At 40.5% G+C, this 18,087-nt stretch overlaps 3 protein-coding genes across 6 annotated transcripts in view; 2 read left to right on the top strand and 1 right to left on the bottom strand.

Annotated features, from left to right (window-relative positions):
* Window positions 1-126: 126 nt before the first annotated feature.
* alg11 (ALG11 alpha-1,2-mannosyltransferase) lies at window positions 127-4,871 on the top strand. The gene is made up of 5 exons (XM_030151921.1): window positions 127-234; window positions 1,364-1,585; window positions 1,813-2,184; window positions 2,971-3,536; window positions 4,203-4,871. Exons 1-5 carry the CDS (start codon window positions 188-190, stop codon window positions 4,481-4,483), a joined length of 1,488 nt encoding a protein of 495 aa, XP_030007781.1. The 5' UTR covers window positions 127-187; the 3' UTR covers window positions 4,484-4,871.
* A 1,065-nt stretch (window positions 4,872-5,936) lies between these two features.
* On the top strand, window positions 5,937-9,852 carry spp2 (secreted phosphoprotein 2). The gene is made up of 6 exons (XM_030151945.1): window positions 5,937-6,133; window positions 7,362-7,489; window positions 7,562-7,684; window positions 7,968-8,075; window positions 8,859-8,907; window positions 9,656-9,852. The coding sequence occupies exons 1-6, from the start codon at window positions 6,082-6,084 to the stop codon at window positions 9,760-9,762; spliced, it is 567 nt and encodes a 188-aa protein (XP_030007805.1). The 5' UTR covers window positions 5,937-6,081; the 3' UTR covers window positions 9,763-9,852.
* A 483-nt stretch (window positions 9,853-10,335) lies between these two features.
* raph1b (Ras association (RalGDS/AF-6) and pleckstrin homology domains 1b) overlaps window positions 10,336-18,087 on the bottom strand; it is a 71,369-nt gene continuing 63,617 nt past the window's right edge. For all 4 annotated transcript variants that reach the window (XM_030151884.1, XM_030151894.1, XM_030151903.1 and 1 more), the window contains 5 exons: window positions 17,239-17,349; window positions 16,887-16,985; window positions 16,677-16,797; window positions 14,828-14,964; window positions 10,336-14,741 (listed from right to left, as the gene is read on the bottom strand). In XM_030151884.1, coding sequence (XP_030007744.1) covers window positions 12,117-14,741; window positions 14,828-14,964; window positions 16,677-16,797; window positions 16,887-16,985; window positions 17,239-17,349 — 3,093 coding nt within the window. In that variant the 3' untranslated portion in view covers window positions 10,336-12,116. The remainder of the gene's footprint in view (window positions 14,742-14,827; window positions 14,965-16,676; window positions 16,798-16,886; window positions 16,986-17,238; window positions 17,350-18,087) is intronic.

Raw genomic sequence — 18,087 nt, 5'->3', positions numbered from 1 at the left:
GCTTCTCATATGATTAACTTTTGCACTAAAATTAAAAAAATTAATTAATTAATTAAAAAAAATAAATAAATAAAAAAAGGGGCGTTAGTCCTCCTCGCCGATAGATGGCGCCAGATAAATATACAGCTGGAAACCACAGTACCAGGTCGGTTTAAAGGTGATGTGTTGTTAAATTTTTGGTGGCAAGATGTCCGGACACGATCAGCTCGTCTTCTGTTTATCTGAAATAATACGGTAAGATTTATTTATTCTGAAATCTAAGGAGTCGTGTTCTATTTCAGTCCCTTAGTCGTATATTTTATGCTAAATGTCACGGCGACAAGCGTTTAAACAGCCGTACCTGTGTTTTCTTCAGCCATTATTGTCATCACTTCTTATTTTGCACATTAAAAATATCTTAAACCGGTTTATGTCAATTGAGTTTATACTTAAATGAACCAATTCCACAAACCTTAGCGAAAACCCACTAAATTGCTATAGAATATTTGCTAAAAACAATGACATAATTTCAGGCTAAGTGTTAGCTAGCTAGCTCATTTGCTAACCTCTTATACATTTGTTTCCCAAAGGCTATTATTGTTGCAAACGTGTTTAATATCTATTCCTGAATTATTACGACCTTAATACGGTATTATAGAGAAGTAATAGGAGCAGAAGACACAGTAGTACATGTAAGTGTCACTTCAGTACTTCTTAAAATGTAATCTACCCTAAGTGAATGATGAAAGAAGTATCCAGATACTTTCTTTACTTAATGGCTCTACTACAAGTAAAATCTCTGCATTCATTACAGTAGTTAAGTAATAATATGTATGAAATGTCAGCAAAATGTAGGTAAAGTATGAACACTTTTAAAGTTAGCACAACTGTAGAATGTACTTGATTTGATTTTAGTGATTTATTCCAAACATGCAATGAAATTTAACATATATGCAAACAAGCAAAACATGCATAATAATACAAATATCAACAATCATAACAATCTTAGACAGAAGAACAGCACAACAGTTCCATTTACATTTATTTAATCCCACCCCTTCTCCCTAAAATATTATTATATATGTCCCTCTTCCTTTTACATTCATATATCTGTTCACACACACACACACACACACACACACACACACACTCTCATTCATCCGTATACACATTCATACATATACCCACCACATACAAGTACACATACATGCATACAAATACACATATAATCTTTTACCTATGTGTTTCTTAGTTGTGCTGGCAAATAAATAAATAATAAGTAACTCAAAGGAAGAAATATATACACTTGAGTAAAAGTACTACTTACTTAGCCTCCTTTAGTTCACAGAGTGCATCTCCGTGGGTTGTTATGTGTGTGTTTCAGGTTGCTTTGGAAGTTGCTGCTGCCTCTGCTCTTTCTGTGTTTGCTGCTCATTGCTATTCTCTTCCTACTGGTCCTGGGAGTACGCTTGTGGCTGCACAGAGGCAGGGAATCCCGGCGAGCCAGAGACCGCCGTCCTGCAGTCGCCTTTTTCCATCCATACTGCAATGCTGGTGGTGGAGGAGAGAGAGTGCTCTGGTGTGCTATTAGAGCGCTGCAGAATAGGTAAAGACAGTAATATGTTGTGGCACCACTGCTTTCTATTTTACACTGGATTCTGCTTCAGTGATTCAGTGTTTTCTCTTTGTACATGCATTATTTTAAAATAATAACAGTGAGTGTTTGATGCATTCTGTTAAATAACTGAATCAGAGTTGAGAAATCGAAATGTGATATTTAGGTGTGAAAAGTTTTAATACAAGGTGATGATATAAAGGTTTGCATCTGCACAGGTACCCAAATATCAACTTTGTGGTCTACACCGGGGACTTAGGTGTGACAGGCCAGCAGATTTTGGAAGGGGCACGACGTCGTTTCAACATTGTACTTCCCCGGCCGGTTCAGTTTGTTTTCCTGCAGCATCGGCTGCTGGTGGAGCCCACCCTGTTTCCACACTTCACCTTGCTTGGACAGAGTGTGGGCTCCATCTTCCTGGGATGGGAGGCACTGACGGAGTTTGTTCCGGACCTTTACATCGACTCCATGGGCTATGCCTTCACACTGCCCCTGTTTCGTTACCTGGGAGGCTGCAGCGTGGGAAGCTATGTTCACTATCCTACCATCAGCACCGATATGCTCTCTGTGGTGAGAGAGAGGAACCCCAGGTAAACACTGCACATCTTAATCAAAAACATGTTAGTCAATACTATTGACAGAATTTGGTTATCATAGATGACAAATATCTACATCTAGCCCTAGATTTCTTTAGAGTTACTTCTTAGTTACCTCTTTATTTGTTGCTTTCCCATAGATGTTCATTTTAAGAGTTACAACAATGTTGAATTTTTAGGGGGTGGTAATAAAGCTGATTATTCAGATTTTTTGAATTGTTGATAGTTTCTGTAGTAAACAGGTGTTTATTTTACTTAAACACATCCTACAAATAATCTGTAAGTAAATATGCATTATATAGTAAATTAATAGTAATACTTAATACTAGTAAGGCTATCAAATTATTTTCAACCTCAACTGGCAAGATCACAAATCTTTATTGTATATCTACGTACATTTGTCTTTACATAAGGCATAAAGTGAAATCTTAGTTCATAACTTTAATCAGATCCTGTAAATTGGTTTGGCTACAATGATATGAATTATTTCATCTGTAGATTATTTAATCTATGCATCAATCAAGAACACAAGTGTGCAATAACTGAAAAAAATTCCTCCAGCTTTTAGAGGATTAAGTCATCTAGTTAATGAAATGCATACTCAAGATGTGAGTTTCACTGAAATTGATTGTTAACTGTCTCTTAAGGTTGTCTTTGTAAATGTGCATGATTTTTTTATGAAGATATATTCATCTTGCTCTTGATTTAATTGCTGTTACAGATATAGTAGTCTAATTGCAACCTCTTATGTGCCATCCTCACTTACTGTTCATGTTGCAGATTTAACAACGCTGACTACGTGTCCAACAGTCTATTCCTGAGTGCCTTTAAGCTGGTCTATTACTGCCTCTTCGCCCTGCTCTACGGCATGGCCGGCTCCTGCAGTGACCTCATCATGGTCAACTCCTCCTGGACCCTGGATCACATCTTGTCTCTGTGGCGCGCCCCTAACCGTACCAGTGTGGTCTACCCACCCTGTGATGTCAGTGGGTTTTTAGACATTCCTATTGAAGAGGATGGTGACAAGAAGTGCCACTCTATCATTTCTGTTGGGCAGTTCAGGCCTGAGAAGGACCACCAGCTTCAGATCAGAGCTTTCAAGAAAGTGTTAGACCGTAGAAGGGAGGGGGCAGGAGGCAGGGAGGCACTGAAGCTGGTTTTGATCGGCGGCTGCAGGAACCAGGAGGATGAGGATAGGGTACTCATGTTGAGAGGGCTGTGTCAGCAGCTGGGCGTGGCCGACAGAGTACAGTTTAAACTAAATGTATCCTTCGAGGAGCTGAAGAAGGAGATGAGGGAGGCCACCATCGGACTGCACACCATGTGGAATGAGCACTTTGGGATAGGTGATGTATCTGACACTGTGGGCCTGTCAGTTGTTTGGTTCCTATTTTCCATGTCAGAATTCTTGACTTTTCTCGACTCAAAATTTTAGATTTGAGTTTACAAACGAGAACTGACAAATTGATGTGAATATGTGAAAATAAATAAATGTGCAGGAGGATTAAGGCCACTTGAAGTAAAAAAAAATTGAGGTGGAAGATTTTTTTAGATCTTGCAAATGTCTGGAAAACGACAAAACTTTTTTGACTTGCGTGCAGTTATGAATGACAAGCACAAGTATGAAGCATTTGATTTACCTTTTATCCCTATAAATAACAAATGAAAAGTAGTTTCTGCTTTGCATCTCAGCACCACAAGAAAGGTGAAAATAAAGTAGTAGTCTGCATTTTGAGTCTATTCTACAAATGCAGAGTACCAAAAATCTTTCCCCTTTCTTAGTTTTTTCCTTAACGTGTCCCTAATACTCCATCGTAACCACTTTTATGATCAGTTTATTTTCAGAAATTCAGATTTTGATATTTAGCAAAACAGAATAGGAGCACTCATCTGAAATTGCAAATGTTATTCCATACTCCCTTTACTTTTTTGAGTGTATCCAGCTTAACATCTAAGGTAGAAGAAACACTGTTCCATTAAAAGTTTCTTTCCTCTCTTCATTTCCCCTCCAGGAGTTGTGGAGTGTATGGCAGCAGGAAAGATCATCCTGGCCCACAAGTCTGGCGGTCCCAAGTTGGACATAGTGGTACCTTTTGAAGGAGGACAGACAGGTTTCTTGGCTGACGATGAGGATAGTTATGCAGAAGCCATAGAGAGGATCTTGGTTCTTCCTCCGGCCAGTCGGCTGCAGATCAGACAAAATGCCCGTCAGTCTGTCGCTCGCTTCTCAGATCAGGAATTTGATGCCTGTTTCCTGGCTGCTATGGAGCCTCTGATGGGGACGCTTGAATGATGAAAAAGGGCTTGGTCACACATGCTGGGACTACTGTATACTAATGAAAACACACTGTACATACTGAAAACTGAAAGCAGGCAGTATAACCTGACATGTAAGCTGTAAAGATATATCAGAGCATGTACAGAATATGAGTTTGATTAGAGACCTGTTTATTTCTGAAAATTGTGTTTACAGTTCTACTTTCACATTATTCTGTTAGTTTAAGTATAAAAGGGTTTGGTATATTTAAAGCAGATGACTGGAAGACAGGGTCTTATAGATACTTCTCTAATACCATAACTGAAAGACCAGAGAAAATTCTCTACATTCCCAAAAATGTGAAGTATTTTTTTATACTGCAGATAAATGTACTAAAGTAATAAATGTATAATGGGAAAGAGGATGCTGCCTCATTTGTGTATTGCTTTTGTAAACTGTAATGCACTTGATAAAAAGGTAATCTCCATGCAGGAAAAAAAGGTAATGTCCATGTTGTGAAATAAGCTCAGAGGCATTGTGGGGACAGGTTCTGTCCACAGGAAGCAGACCAAAGATCACAGCTGATTCAGAGAAAACATTTCACAAATTTCTCAGTGCGTCATGGAAGCATTTTATGGGTCTGGCATTTTTTGTTCGATCAGGTGAATTTGGAGTTTTAAGTGGTGTATCTAAGTCTGAGTTGCTGGCAGTGGCGAAATATAACTATTATTATTCAAAGACTTGCACTTTACATGAATATTTCCATTTTATGCTACTTTATACTTGTATTCCACTTAAACTCAAAGCCAAATTTAGTAGTTTTTACTCCACTACATCTGCTCTTTGAAACCCACAGATCTCCAAATATGATGTTTATGAGCATTTGTGATTAACTGAAAGATTAAATCTTCAATTACGACCTAATTTTCAAACTGACTGAGCTGGAAAATGCATCAAACAACAGATCTGTTTCATTGAGCTCATGAAATTCATAGTTTTCACAGGCTACACATGCATATAATGAGTTTACACAATGTATGGGCATATTTAGTTAAATATATTCATTTCAGGTTGTTTCGAGTTGTGATACACCCCAATATTTTTCTCCACATAGTGTAGAATATGATGCATTGCTAGATTAAACTACTCATAGTATCTAAAGTAGGTCACATGAGCTCCACTTTAAACATTTACAGCCTCATTTATATAATGCAAATCCAAAAACATTATGTGTAATAATACAGCACTGATATGAACCGATCAGTAAACCAACAGGAAAACAGCGACTACTTATGTTTCATTGTATATTTTTTATTAATAATACATTATCTTCAATATAGTTTGGAATACATCACTTTTACCTGTGGAGTATTTTCAGAGCTTGGTGCTTTTACTAAGGTAATAGATCTTAATTCTTAGTGAATCAGCACATTATCCCACACTGGAACATCCAACTGTGATCAATAGTTCTGAACAAAGGTTAAAGCCAGATGGAAGCTGGACAGACAGGAAAGGAGGTTCTTTTTAAAGGGATAAATCAGATAAGAGGCAGGGCAAAGTAGCATCCGGATATAAGTTAATGATATTTCAGGAAGATCATTGAAAAAGTCACTCTTTTTTTGGTGCTAGTCAGGATGAAGTTGTACCTGCTTCTCTTGACCTTGCTGCAGTTTCTGGGATGCTCAGGTGGGTAACTCTCTAAACTGATCCCACCACATGGATACTGGCTGCTCCTCAACCATCTTTCAACCTGCCAAACGACAAACTACACTTTCAAACACTGGGACTGAATATTGGAACAGTTTACCACTCAACATAAGAGACTCACAATCATATGCCTCCTTCAAACAATAACTTAAACAATGGATGAAGGAAAACCAAGCCTGTGACTAGGGCTGTAAGAAAATATCGCTACTGCAATATATCGTGATATTTCATTTCAGGATACTGTATCGATATTAGAAAGTACCATATCGATATTTTTAGGTATTTATTCAAATAGAGATATGGCGGAGGTTCATGTTTTGTTTTGTTTTGTGTACATTTTTTTGGGAATCCTGCAAGCTCTTTTATTTTCTATATTCACATGGGTATTTTGCTCTGTTGTTTGGGCACTCAAAAAGTAGTATCGTGATATTGCAGGACATGCATGTAGTTTTTTTTTTTTTTTTAACTGATAACACTGTTTTGTTAAATAATGCTTATTTCAATCATCCTAAATGCACTTTTTCCTGTGAGAGAGGCAGATGTTAGTTGCTTGCATTAAAATAATGTTATGATGTTAGATGATTCAAGGACTGTGCACTATGCATTCTTGTCACAACTAATAGAATATGAACATTTGAGCAGGATCTTAAACTCTAATGTCTGTAAAACTTAATTTTATTTATTCATTTGTGTGTGTGCTTATAATTTCATTTTTATTTATCTGTAAAAAAATTGTACTTTTTACAGATGAAAGTTTTGTGATATAGTATTAAATCTTGTTGTGAACAAATAAAAATCTGTTTAGTATTTGTGCATATTTCTGGTGAATTAAATTTTTCCTGGAAATAATCTCTTAGAAGAAGAAACAAAACAAACAACAAAAATTTGCCTTGTTAACAGTATTGTGATATATCGCAATATATCGTATCGTGGTCCTAGTATTGTGATTTGTATTGTCTCGCCAGATTCTTGCCAATGCACATCCCTACCTGTGACCATCAGAAGATTGTCCTCACTGTATTGTTTTGTGTGTTTTTATGATGTTTTGCCTTTTGTCAGTTGTCTTTCTTGCCACCTGCCTAGGCACTACAGATGGAAATTAGCACGGTTGCTACAGTTTTCCATGTTTACAGTAGCAAGTGTTGTAGATGTTCATTAATATGCACTGTCCCTAATCAATAAATAAATAAATAAATAAACCTTGCAGGCGCCCCGCTGTACAACTCGGAGCTGGAGGCGGTGGCTAACAGAGGTCTGCAAGCGGCTCTGTCTGAGGTCAACTCCATGTACGCAGCCTCTCATCTGTATGGGGTGACTCGTGGGTCTATCTCAAGGGTAAGATTGCACAAAAGATGCCACTCAGGGATGTTATTTGTAGGATTGTAACATATATCTAATGTGCGTTAGGTCATTCCTGTGGGCATGAATATGGTTGATCTGCTGATGACATTTGGCATCAAAGAAACACAGTGTCTGAAAACCTCCAGAAACGACCCACAGACGTGTGCCTTCAGACCTGGCTTCTTTGTGGTGAGACATTCAATGAGATGAGGTGATAGTAAGGATGCTGTAAGTAATCTGAACATTTAAATGGAAATTATTTTCTGGGTAGGTTACATATTGACAGATGTCCTGCTCAGTGTTTACTTTGGCATGACTTTAAGTGCAGGTCAGAGTGGATCCAAAACAGAAAATCAGTAAATTCCATATCAGTGTTCTATAGCAAAGTGTTGTAACAAATACTTACTGGGATGTTTGACTTTTAAAGTACAATAAGACACATTTTCCTGTTGTTTTTTTTTCTCTGCTCCAGCCGTCTTTCTCCTGCTTCAGTCGGGTTCGTATGACCTCCACCTCCGCCCAGGTGGTTTCTCTCAGATGTGGACATGATGGGAGCTCCAGCTCAGAGTCCAGTGAAGAGGTGAGGAAAGAAGAAACATCAGGGTACAAACAGAACGACAAACAACTGGAAAAATGGGAAATTTTTACAAATAATTTAAGCAACTTTTTTTTTTTTAGCCATATTTAATACTTCTGGGTCATTGATAAATTAGCTTTAGAATGATACAACCAAACCTAAACCAGATGATGATTGTTTTACCAGCTTTACTAGATGTAACTAGTGGTCAGCATTCTTAAAATAGCAGATATTCTGATGTACACTTAGCACACTGCAAAAATCAAAATCTTACCAAGTGTATATTTGTCATTTCTGGTCAAAATATCTCATCACACTTAAAATAAGAAATAATCACCTAAAGAGTAACTTTTCAGTGAGATATAAGAACTTTTTTTTAGACAACAGATCTTGAAAATCTTATTTCAAGAAATCTTAACGAACATAACTTTGACTTGTTCCATTGGCAGATTTTTTTTTTTTTTTTTTTGCTTAATTCAAGATTTTATTTTATTTTTTTTTGCTTAATTTAAGCAAATGGAACAAGTGAAAACTATCTTGGTAAGACTTCTTGAAATAAGATTTTCAAGATCTATTGTCTAAAAATAGGTACTTATATCTCACTGAAAAGTTACTCTTCAGGTGATTATGTCTTATTTTAAGTGTGATGAGATATTTTGACTAGAAATGAGAAAAATACACTTGGTAAGATTTAGATATTTTTCATTGACACGCCTGTCATGCTTCCATATCTCAGAGTATTAACAATACAGTGCACAAAAACAAGACTATTTGTTAATTTCACAGGTTTTCTCAAGAAGGAGACACCAGATAAATGTGCCATTTGCAAACAGAGGTAAGAATTTTAAGTAGTGGTGATAAAATGAGTAAATAACTGATATGAGACCACTTTTATTTAAGTGTTTGTGAATGTACTTTCATCCACTGGTGCATGACATCACATGCATAAACAGCTGATTTTCAGGTTTAAAGATCACTACATTTAGATATATTAATCCCACTTTCCAGTGCATACTATTTATTTTTCTTTTACCTGAGTTGAGATGTTTTACCACATGTATACCAGAAGGATTTTGTGCACGGCTGTTACTCTCAGCCATCTTGGATTCACAGTGTCACAAATCAAGTCACCTTTGAAAAATAAGGTTCCAGCTACAAAAATATTGCTGTGGATCAACTGATACTGCCCCCAGGTGGTTTGGAGAACCCTGTTATGACCAATGGGCTCTCTGCACAGCCCCGCTACTTCCTGAACTTCAGGCGGCTCCTTTATTTCCTGTCTGTCATTATTGGACACACTGATTAATCCAGGTGTGTCTGCTGCTTCATGTTGTGAATGCTGATTAATCAGACACACCTGGATTAATCAGTGTGTCCAATAATGAAAGACAGGAAATAAAGGACCCACCTGAAGTTCAGGAAGTAGTGGGGCTGTGCACAGAGCCCATTAACCCCAAAACTCAGTCAAATTAACTGTTTACAAATGAAGAGGTGTTGCATGAAGGGATTAAAATAAAATTGGTGTAAAATGCATCATTTTAAAAATCCACCTGAATGTAATGAAAATGCCAAAATCTCAACAGAAAATAATCCTCCTCCACCTCCACCCGTCCACCCTGACCGCTTATTCCAAAACCCAACAGAGGACGTCCAACCCCGAGGAGACACCTTCAGCAACTTTGTGGAGTGAAAGCTATGTTCATGAGTCAAACTTTAAATAAAAATTGTATTTCACTAAAATATTTTAGTCTTTTTTTTTTTTTTTTAACATGAGTCACATTACCACAATAGAGAACTGCAATTTAGATACTGATAAATTAACTTCTTAAACTTAAGATTTACACAAATTGTCATTATTTGCTGGCTGGTAAAAGCATCCATTTTTTTTGTGGTGCAAAATCACACCACTAGAGGGAGTAGTAAGACCACTGACAAATATTTGCACTATATCCTTCTGAGACCAAGCAATGCATATTTGTCTTCTGTAAGGGACAAAAGTTCCACAGTTTTACTTTAAAAAAAATTGCTTTCCATTGCAAAGGACATTCCATTAATAAATAAATACATACATAACAATTTTAAAAATGTATCTGGAAAAAACTGTTGCATTATGCAGTTTCCAATCAAGACAATTGTTTAATGTAAAAAAGCCAAAACTTTTACTTTCCTGGGTCTCAAGAGGATATTAAGTGGATTACATTTGGTTTTCTTCCTTACGTTATCTCTTTATTTAAACAAATAATCACTCTGACACAGTCTTGGGTCTGGTTTGAACATTTATATTGTGATTTTCAGTTTATATGCAAGAGGACACATTAACTCTACCTGCAACCATTTTTCTTCATTTCATTTGGCCCCACATGTTCACAACAGCACATCAATAACTTACATACTGTACTGTAGCAAACATCCGGTTAAGGATAATGATATTTAGCTATATGAAAACGGTACACTGCCTTCAAGTGGCAACACACCACAGAGACTAAGGAAGAGCATGAAATCCAGCAGACTTTTTTCTGCGATCGACTGATTTTATGAACTCCTCTGGATTCCACCTTCACAGCAAACATTTCCACACCAGGGCTGATCTGAAACTTTATCAATATGTCATCCTGACACACGAGGACATGTCGACAATGAGCTAGCACCCAAAAAAAACGAAGGCAGTCGCTTATGAAAACTAAAACCCTTCATTGCAGGCACCATGAAGAAACAAGATATGAGAACACATAACAGCAACATTCAGTCTAACGTGTTCTGTTATTGATTACATGATGTAATGCTCTGTATATTAACCAGACAAATGTATCCTTATCAACGGGGGGTCACCTTGTCCAATCTGTACATTTATTTCCTGGATACCATGTGACTTTTAAAGGCGGCGGGGACCAACAGTAAGGGAGTAGCAGCTGCAACTGTACAGATACAAACTGAAGGATATCAGGTCCAAGATCAAGCCAACACACAGGGAACTCACACAGTCCACGAAGATACACCAGAACAGGCCTCGCTCCATTAACAGACATCCATTACAAGCTTTGCATTAAATAAAAACAACAAATAATTTTTTTTTCCAGTTGCACAGTCCAGACTTGGACAAGTCTTTTGGAAGAATTTCCTCTCTGCTTTGTGCAAAACTTTGGGTATAAGGCTTCCTCCTGATTTCAAAATGATCAGACGGTATAGAAAAACTATCAGATTTTAGCAAATTTGACTATTATTTTCCTGGATCTTTGCCTTCATGTATATAATTAATAATGTCTTCCATATACATTCCATTGTGCCCTAATGTTTTTGTTCCTCTCTAGACTTTGCTGACCAGCTATTAAAAGACAGAATCATTAAAAAATCCTTATTTATCAATCATTAAATAATTTTATAAAAAAAAAAAGAAGAAAAAAAAAAAAAAGTAAAACTAACAATCTCCACAAAGACCATCTCTAACGGTTTACTACTTCACCACTGTATCATCATCATACATGCATGCATGTATGTATGTCGCAGCATCTCTCTCACACATGCACACACACCGGAACAGCTTCATGTTTTACAGCTTGTTGTAACATGATGTTCATGCAGTACCAAAGCAGAAAGATCCTGATGTGTTTCCTTTTTTTTCATCTCCAGTACGTGGCACAAACTTATGGCAAGAAGCGGATACATAGCTTGGTTCAGACCTGGATCCAGTAATATTTACACAATTAATTTAAATCTGCTTGGAGCACTGGATGTATGAGGTTCATGCTCACTCTAGAGAGTTTAGACCATCACAGAGAAGGAGATTTTGCTTTTCTGTGGGATCAAACTTACCTGCTCCAGTTTTATTTAAAGCCCATTGATCCAGAACACCAAGCATGTTTAAAAGATGCAACATATTGCAAACATTAACTGGCCATGGTCTGATTTGGCTTTAGTATATACAGTTATCTGTTCGTCACTGTAATCCCAAAAGGGCAGAAGGAAGTTGCTCCCAAGTTGCTAACGAATGTTCACTTCCATATATTCTTTCATTTGTCCACCTTCATTGTGTCCCTATCTCCAGTTTCAACACTCTCCAGTAAGTTTGGTGCCGTCCCCCCGTTTCGGCGGTGCAGGTGGGGGTCCTCGTCGCAGTGTTGCATAGCCTGAGATGTTTCCAGACATGTAGCCACCATTCCCTCCATTGGTGTGATTTCCCTGGTCCAGGAGCAGCTCAGGGGGCGGAGGAGGCAGTGCCATGTCGTCCATAGTCCCTGCAGGGTCCAATTTGCCTGAGAGGCCAGAGTTGCTGAGAGAACCCTGGCGACCCACTGATTTTCGCTTGAGAGTCCGGTGGAGATCCTCCAGGAAGTTGGGCTGGCCTGAGCTGCCTTTTGGGGACGTAGGTGGAGGGAGCTGTGGTGGTGGTGAGAGCGGAGGGGGTTCAGGTGTGGTGTTTTGCCGCATCAGTGTGGGTGGACCAGTCTTCTTTAGTGAGCCCTTTCCCCAGGAGGAGTTGCTGACAAGGGAAACAGGTGGAGGAGGAGGAGGAGCCTGCGGCTGAGGGTTTACCACAGCCACCCGAGGTGCACCACTGTGGGCATCACCACCAGGAGGTGGGGGAGGAGGAAAAAGCTCAGAAACAGGGGGAGGAGGAGGAAAATAGGCGCACTCAGGTGGAGGGGAGGGGAAGTCACCACTGGATTGCTTTGCCTGGCTCACTTTAGCTTGAAGTGCCAATGGAAGGTTGGCTAGGTTAAGCTTGCCTGGTTTAGGGGGCGCAGGAGGTCCAGCTGCAGGGTCCTTGGAGGGGGATGACATGGGACATGGGGATGAAGGAGGGGTGTTGTTTTGAGGTGCAAACTTGCTGAGGAGATTCCTCCTGGACTCCTGGTAAGAGGGTGAGGCATTGGCCTTGATGCTGGAGTTCCTCTGAGGGGTAGGAGGAGGTTTCTTGCCACCTACACCAGAGGAACCAGAGGGTGACCTTCTCAAGGGGGAGCCCAGGTTTCCAGGAGGGAGGGGAGGTGGAGGTGGGGTTGGGCCTGTTACTGGGGCTGGAGGTGGCGGGGGAGGAGGAGGTGGGGCAGGGAAGCCGCCATTGTTGTCTGGGGGCGGAGGAGGGAACTCGGGAGACTGCAGTTGCTGGCCACCCGGCTGCCATTTGGGTTTGGTCTTGACTGCAGGTGGGGACAGAGGGGCTTTGGGGCTCTCAGTGTGATTAGCTACTTGAGATGAAGCTCCTGGAAACTGACTTGCTATTTGTTTCACCAAAGAAGTGGTTGAAGCAGCTCCTGTGGAAATGGGAGGAGGCTTAGACAGGCTGTGCTGCTTGGGCAGAGTGGGAGGGGGCTGACTGGAGATGTGGCCTGCCTGGAGGCTGAACTGTTTCTTAAGAGGTGCAGGCGGAGGAGGAGGTGGAGGTGGTGGCGGAGTCGGGCCACTCAGAGCAACTGGAGGCGGGGCAGGCGGGAATGGGGAGACGGGAGACACTGGTTTGAGAGCAGTATGGGGGACAAAGCCTGGGGTGAAGGTTTTTGGTTTAGCTGGTGGGGGAGCAGGAGGAGGAGGGAACTGAGCTGGCACTGGGAATTGCTGAGGAGGTGGAGGGGGAGGTGGCGGAGGTGGAGGTGGAGGAGGTGGGTGTGGTGGAGCTGGGGCAGGGGGTGGTGACTCCTCAAGATCTCCATTTGGAGACAGCAGGTCCCGTGGAGGGCTGGGAAACCGCTCCTTCAGTGCCGCCTTCAGCCCATTGTGATATACAGGCTGGCTCATGGGAGCTGGAACAAAAGGGGGTGGAGGGGGAGGAGGAGGTGGAGGAGGAAATGCTATCCCATTGGTCTGTGAAGCTGGGGGCGCTGGCGGTGGAGGAATAAAGGCAGGTGGAGCAGCCGGGCTGGGAGGGCCTAACTTCAATACTGCCATAGCGGACCCAGGGGTTGGCACCGATGGAGGCGGGGGAGGTGGAGGAGGAGGGGGAGGCGGCACATTAGTCCTTGCTGCGATGTGATTGACGTTGGGTTTGACTTGAGCGGGTGGAGGAGTCGGAGCTGGGGGTAGAACCTGTTGGGCTGTTGCAAAAAGGTGATTGGGTAATTTGTGGTTGTTCTGGTTCTGCAGCCGGGTGATGGTGCTGTACTTGTACATGTTCAGAGCTGGGGTGTGATGTGACACACTTTGGACTGGGGGTGGAGGAGGAGGTGGTGGTGGTGGAGGAGGAGGGGGCGGAGGAGCCGGCTGTTGTTGCGGCGGTGGCACGTGGTTGTAGCTGTTGATGGTCAGTGGCTGCTGTTGCGGCTGTTGCTGTGGCGATTGTGGCAGTGGTGGCGGCTGAGGGTGTTGGGGCGACTGGGGAGGCGGTGTTTGTGGAATCTGCAGAGGGGGCGGGTGTGGATGGGGAGGCAGTTGGTGGAGCTGTGGTGGGGTTGGGGTCTGGGGCTGAGATGGAGGGTGCTGATGCTGTGGTGGGTGCTGATGCTGTGGTGGGTGCTGAGGCTGTGGTGGGTGCTGAGGCTGTGGTGGGTGCTGATGCTGTGGTGGGTGCTGAGGCTGTGGTGGGTGCTGTTGGTGGGGCTGCGGTTGAGGAACGGGCTGAGGCTGCGGGTGAGGAGGGGGCGTCAGAGCTGGGTGGTCGGCTGAATGCTGGCTGTGATGTCGGTGGCTGTGGGAACCATGTGGAAGGGTGCCCCCTCTGGAAGCCTCCATTTTCATCTGCTGGGGACAGTGTGTGTTAGCTCAGCGAAAAGAACTATTTCAACAGTTTTTATCAATGGTTTTTCTGTTTGACAAAGTGGTACCTTGGTGCTTTCTTCTATCTGGGTCCCCCTCTTCCAGGCCTCGGAGAAAATGGAGCTCACCACACTCTGGGACCGGCCATGAGAGGAGCCTGTGTCCACGCCGCTGTCTGAATGGCCTGAGTGATTGGATTGGGATTCTGAAAGCACATATAACAGTAAGCCTTTCTGACACAGTTGTATGCATTTCCTTGAATAGTGACCCGGGCCTTTATTTAGTTCAACAAGTAAGCATGTATTAGAAGCAGAGACGCATTTCTAATTCCTTTAGTTTGATAAGTAGTAGTATTGGTCATATTTTAGAATGAAACCTTGATTCAGCTGCACAATATAGCGTTTGAGCATCGTCATGGCGATGTATGTGTGCGCAATAGTCAAATTGGAGGAAAATGAACTCAATGTGTTCTCATCTAATTTCTAACATGGAGTGAGTCGCTGGTAACAATGTTGAAAAATGAGCAACGAACAAGAAAAAATTAGTCTTGGTGCCAAAAAGAAAAGAATTATTGAAATTATTACAAGAAGGATGATATTAAAACACATGTTCTGTGTCGACAGTGTCTTGCACCTGTTGCCACAATGAGAGGTAATACATCACATCACAATATATATCGCAGGGTTAAAAAAAATTGCAATGTCAGTTTTGTCCAATATCGTGCAGCCCTAATCTGCACCCATTCATCTGTTTAAAAAGTTACTGAAGTAGAAATACCTTCCAATACATTAAACTTAACAGACATGCATATTGTACGACAGACACCTTTATTATTTCTCTGTCCTTCACTTGTTTGTTTAACCAACACTCATGGTCTTCACCACACATCCTACTTTTAACCCATAAAGACCCAGTGCTACTTTTGTGGCAGTTCTCAAATGATTTTTTCTCTATATTTATCCTTTCTTACGAGATTTAGCATCGTTTGGTATAATATTATGCTCAGTATTTTGCATGTTTAAGTGAAAATGAGGTATTTTCCTATATTTAATGTACTGAGATCATGTAGATGTTCATAAAAGCTCAAATTAAAGTAGATGGTTAATATATCAAAAACAGAGAAAACTGAAGAAAAAGTGACTTTTACGGTAAAATACACCATTAACTGAACATAAACCAAGGGTTTCCATCCCTTGTCATTGATCCAACTCCATGGGTTTTACTGGTGAATCAATGTTGTAGAAGATGACGGTGTTTCTACATTCACTACGGAGCGTCTGATCGTCCAAATGGGTCATATCTGATGACCATGAAAAGATGACAAACTGCATTTTACACCAATTATTTGCATGTATTTATAGGATAAGTGGATCAGCAGGTATTGAACAGTTTAGATAAGGAGTTGATTTTGGTCATCAGTGGATGTTTGGCTCTTTATGGGTTAAACAACTTGACTTGAATTGGTTTTTACTTGAGGAAATACAGTAACTGGAGACTAACATCTACTATATTACAATATGCATTTACAAATACAGTCATGGTCTTTAATGTACAGCACTTTGAACAGCCTGTGTTTGAAATATGGTATACAAATATTTTATTTTACCGGATAGTTATAACTGATAAGACAAAAAAAAATCATTTTAATTAGCCTGTCATAATTCCATCTTTAGTAGCATTAGCTTTACTCATATATAGATCCCCGAGATACTCATATATTAGTATATATTTTAAGTAAATATTCTTTAGTCCCATTCATAGATAAGTATACATTCTGTTTGAGCATGTTTCAGAAAAATAAATCTGCTACATTAAATACTTTAGATCAATTTTTCTTAGTTTGCGTGACATTTTAAAGGTGATTACAACAGATACCCACACTGGATGTTAACACAAGTCATGATCATGTACACTAACCGGGTATGCTCGCGGAGCTGGAGCCTGATCGGATGCTGGAGGTAGAGAGAGACGACCAATCATAGGCTGCCTCTGTCCTCTTCATGGCTTCCTGGTAGTTTAAATATAGCTGCTTCCCATACTACACAAACATACATAAAAACATAGAATTAATATGAATAGTTCAGTGGTATTTAATTTCTAAAAACACCATTTCAGTGGAAACCTTACCTTGGCAATACGAATTCCATTCACCCATTGGTGCAGGGTTCTGACGTCGTCACAGCAAAGGTACTTAATGTACTGCGACTTCTTCTGGATTTGTGGATGCTGCAAAGAAAAAAACTATATTATTCCCACCTTTATTATTATTATCACCTTGTCTTACCAGAAATGTGGACACATGTTACTTGAAATAAAACCAGTTCTATTTTTACATGCTGTTCAATTCTATACATAATTACACTTCTGAATATTAAATATAAATTCTTTAAACTGAAATAATCGGAGGTTTTAAGAGAATTTTATAGAAAGAGGACACATCGTTCGCCCTTCCAGTATGAGATGACATTGGGAGCTCCACCTTCAGGGCCAGGCAGTAGTCAGTAGGAGCCTTGTATTTGCTGCGGTAGTCTTGGCCATAGTAGACGTTAACATGATCCAACTGCAGGAAACACACCAGATCCCTTGACGCCTGCAGAGAAGGAGACAGAGGAAAGTGCAACGATGCATGGGTGACTTAGAGAGGGACCAAAGCCGGCTGATGATCCCCGATCATCACCACATAGCGGGAAAGCTGCATCCTGCGTGGTACCAGAATAGTAAAGACTTCTCTACAGGGTCCTGTGTGGATTTAGACATGCCAGTGGTTATAACTTATTTAAATGTACTACTTTCCTTAACAGAGGGAACATGGCAGCTCTGATTAACTAAATGTATAGAAGCCCCAAGAACTCAGGCCAAGTCAGTACTGCTACAAGATGCTCTGTACCTGTATTTGGAGTGAATAACTATGCAACATTTAGAACAAATTTGAGACATTTGTATTTTTTACACTTGCTCATCAAACTGGATATAATTCTGATGTTCATCACTGCAGTTCTAGAGCCTCAACTGAAGGTCTGCTTACATTACCATGCCCAAAAACTAATACAATGAAAAGCACTGCTGTATATAGAGCTATTTCTTTATGGAACTTTACAGAACACTCTAAATATTAGAGTCACCCCATACCAGTGTACATTGTGAATACAGTTACAATAACAGCAAGTATAAATGTTCATCCCCTTCCTGTCCAGTTAAAACTACATATTTACCTCCGCCAAGGAGGTTATGTTTTTGCCAGGGTTTGTTTGTTTGTTTGTTTGTCTGTCCGTTAGTGTGCAACATAACTCAAAAAGTTATGGACAGATTTGGATGAAATTTTCAGGAT

Source organism: Sphaeramia orbicularis, chromosome 2 (genome assembly GCF_902148855.1).
Source record: "Sphaeramia orbicularis chromosome 2, fSphaOr1.1, whole genome shotgun sequence".
In the NCBI taxonomy this organism is placed as follows: Eukaryota; Metazoa; Chordata; class Actinopteri; order Kurtiformes; family Apogonidae; genus Sphaeramia; species Sphaeramia orbicularis.
Note: the sequence above shows the minus strand (reverse complement) of the source record. Positions and strands in the feature narration are given on the sequence as shown.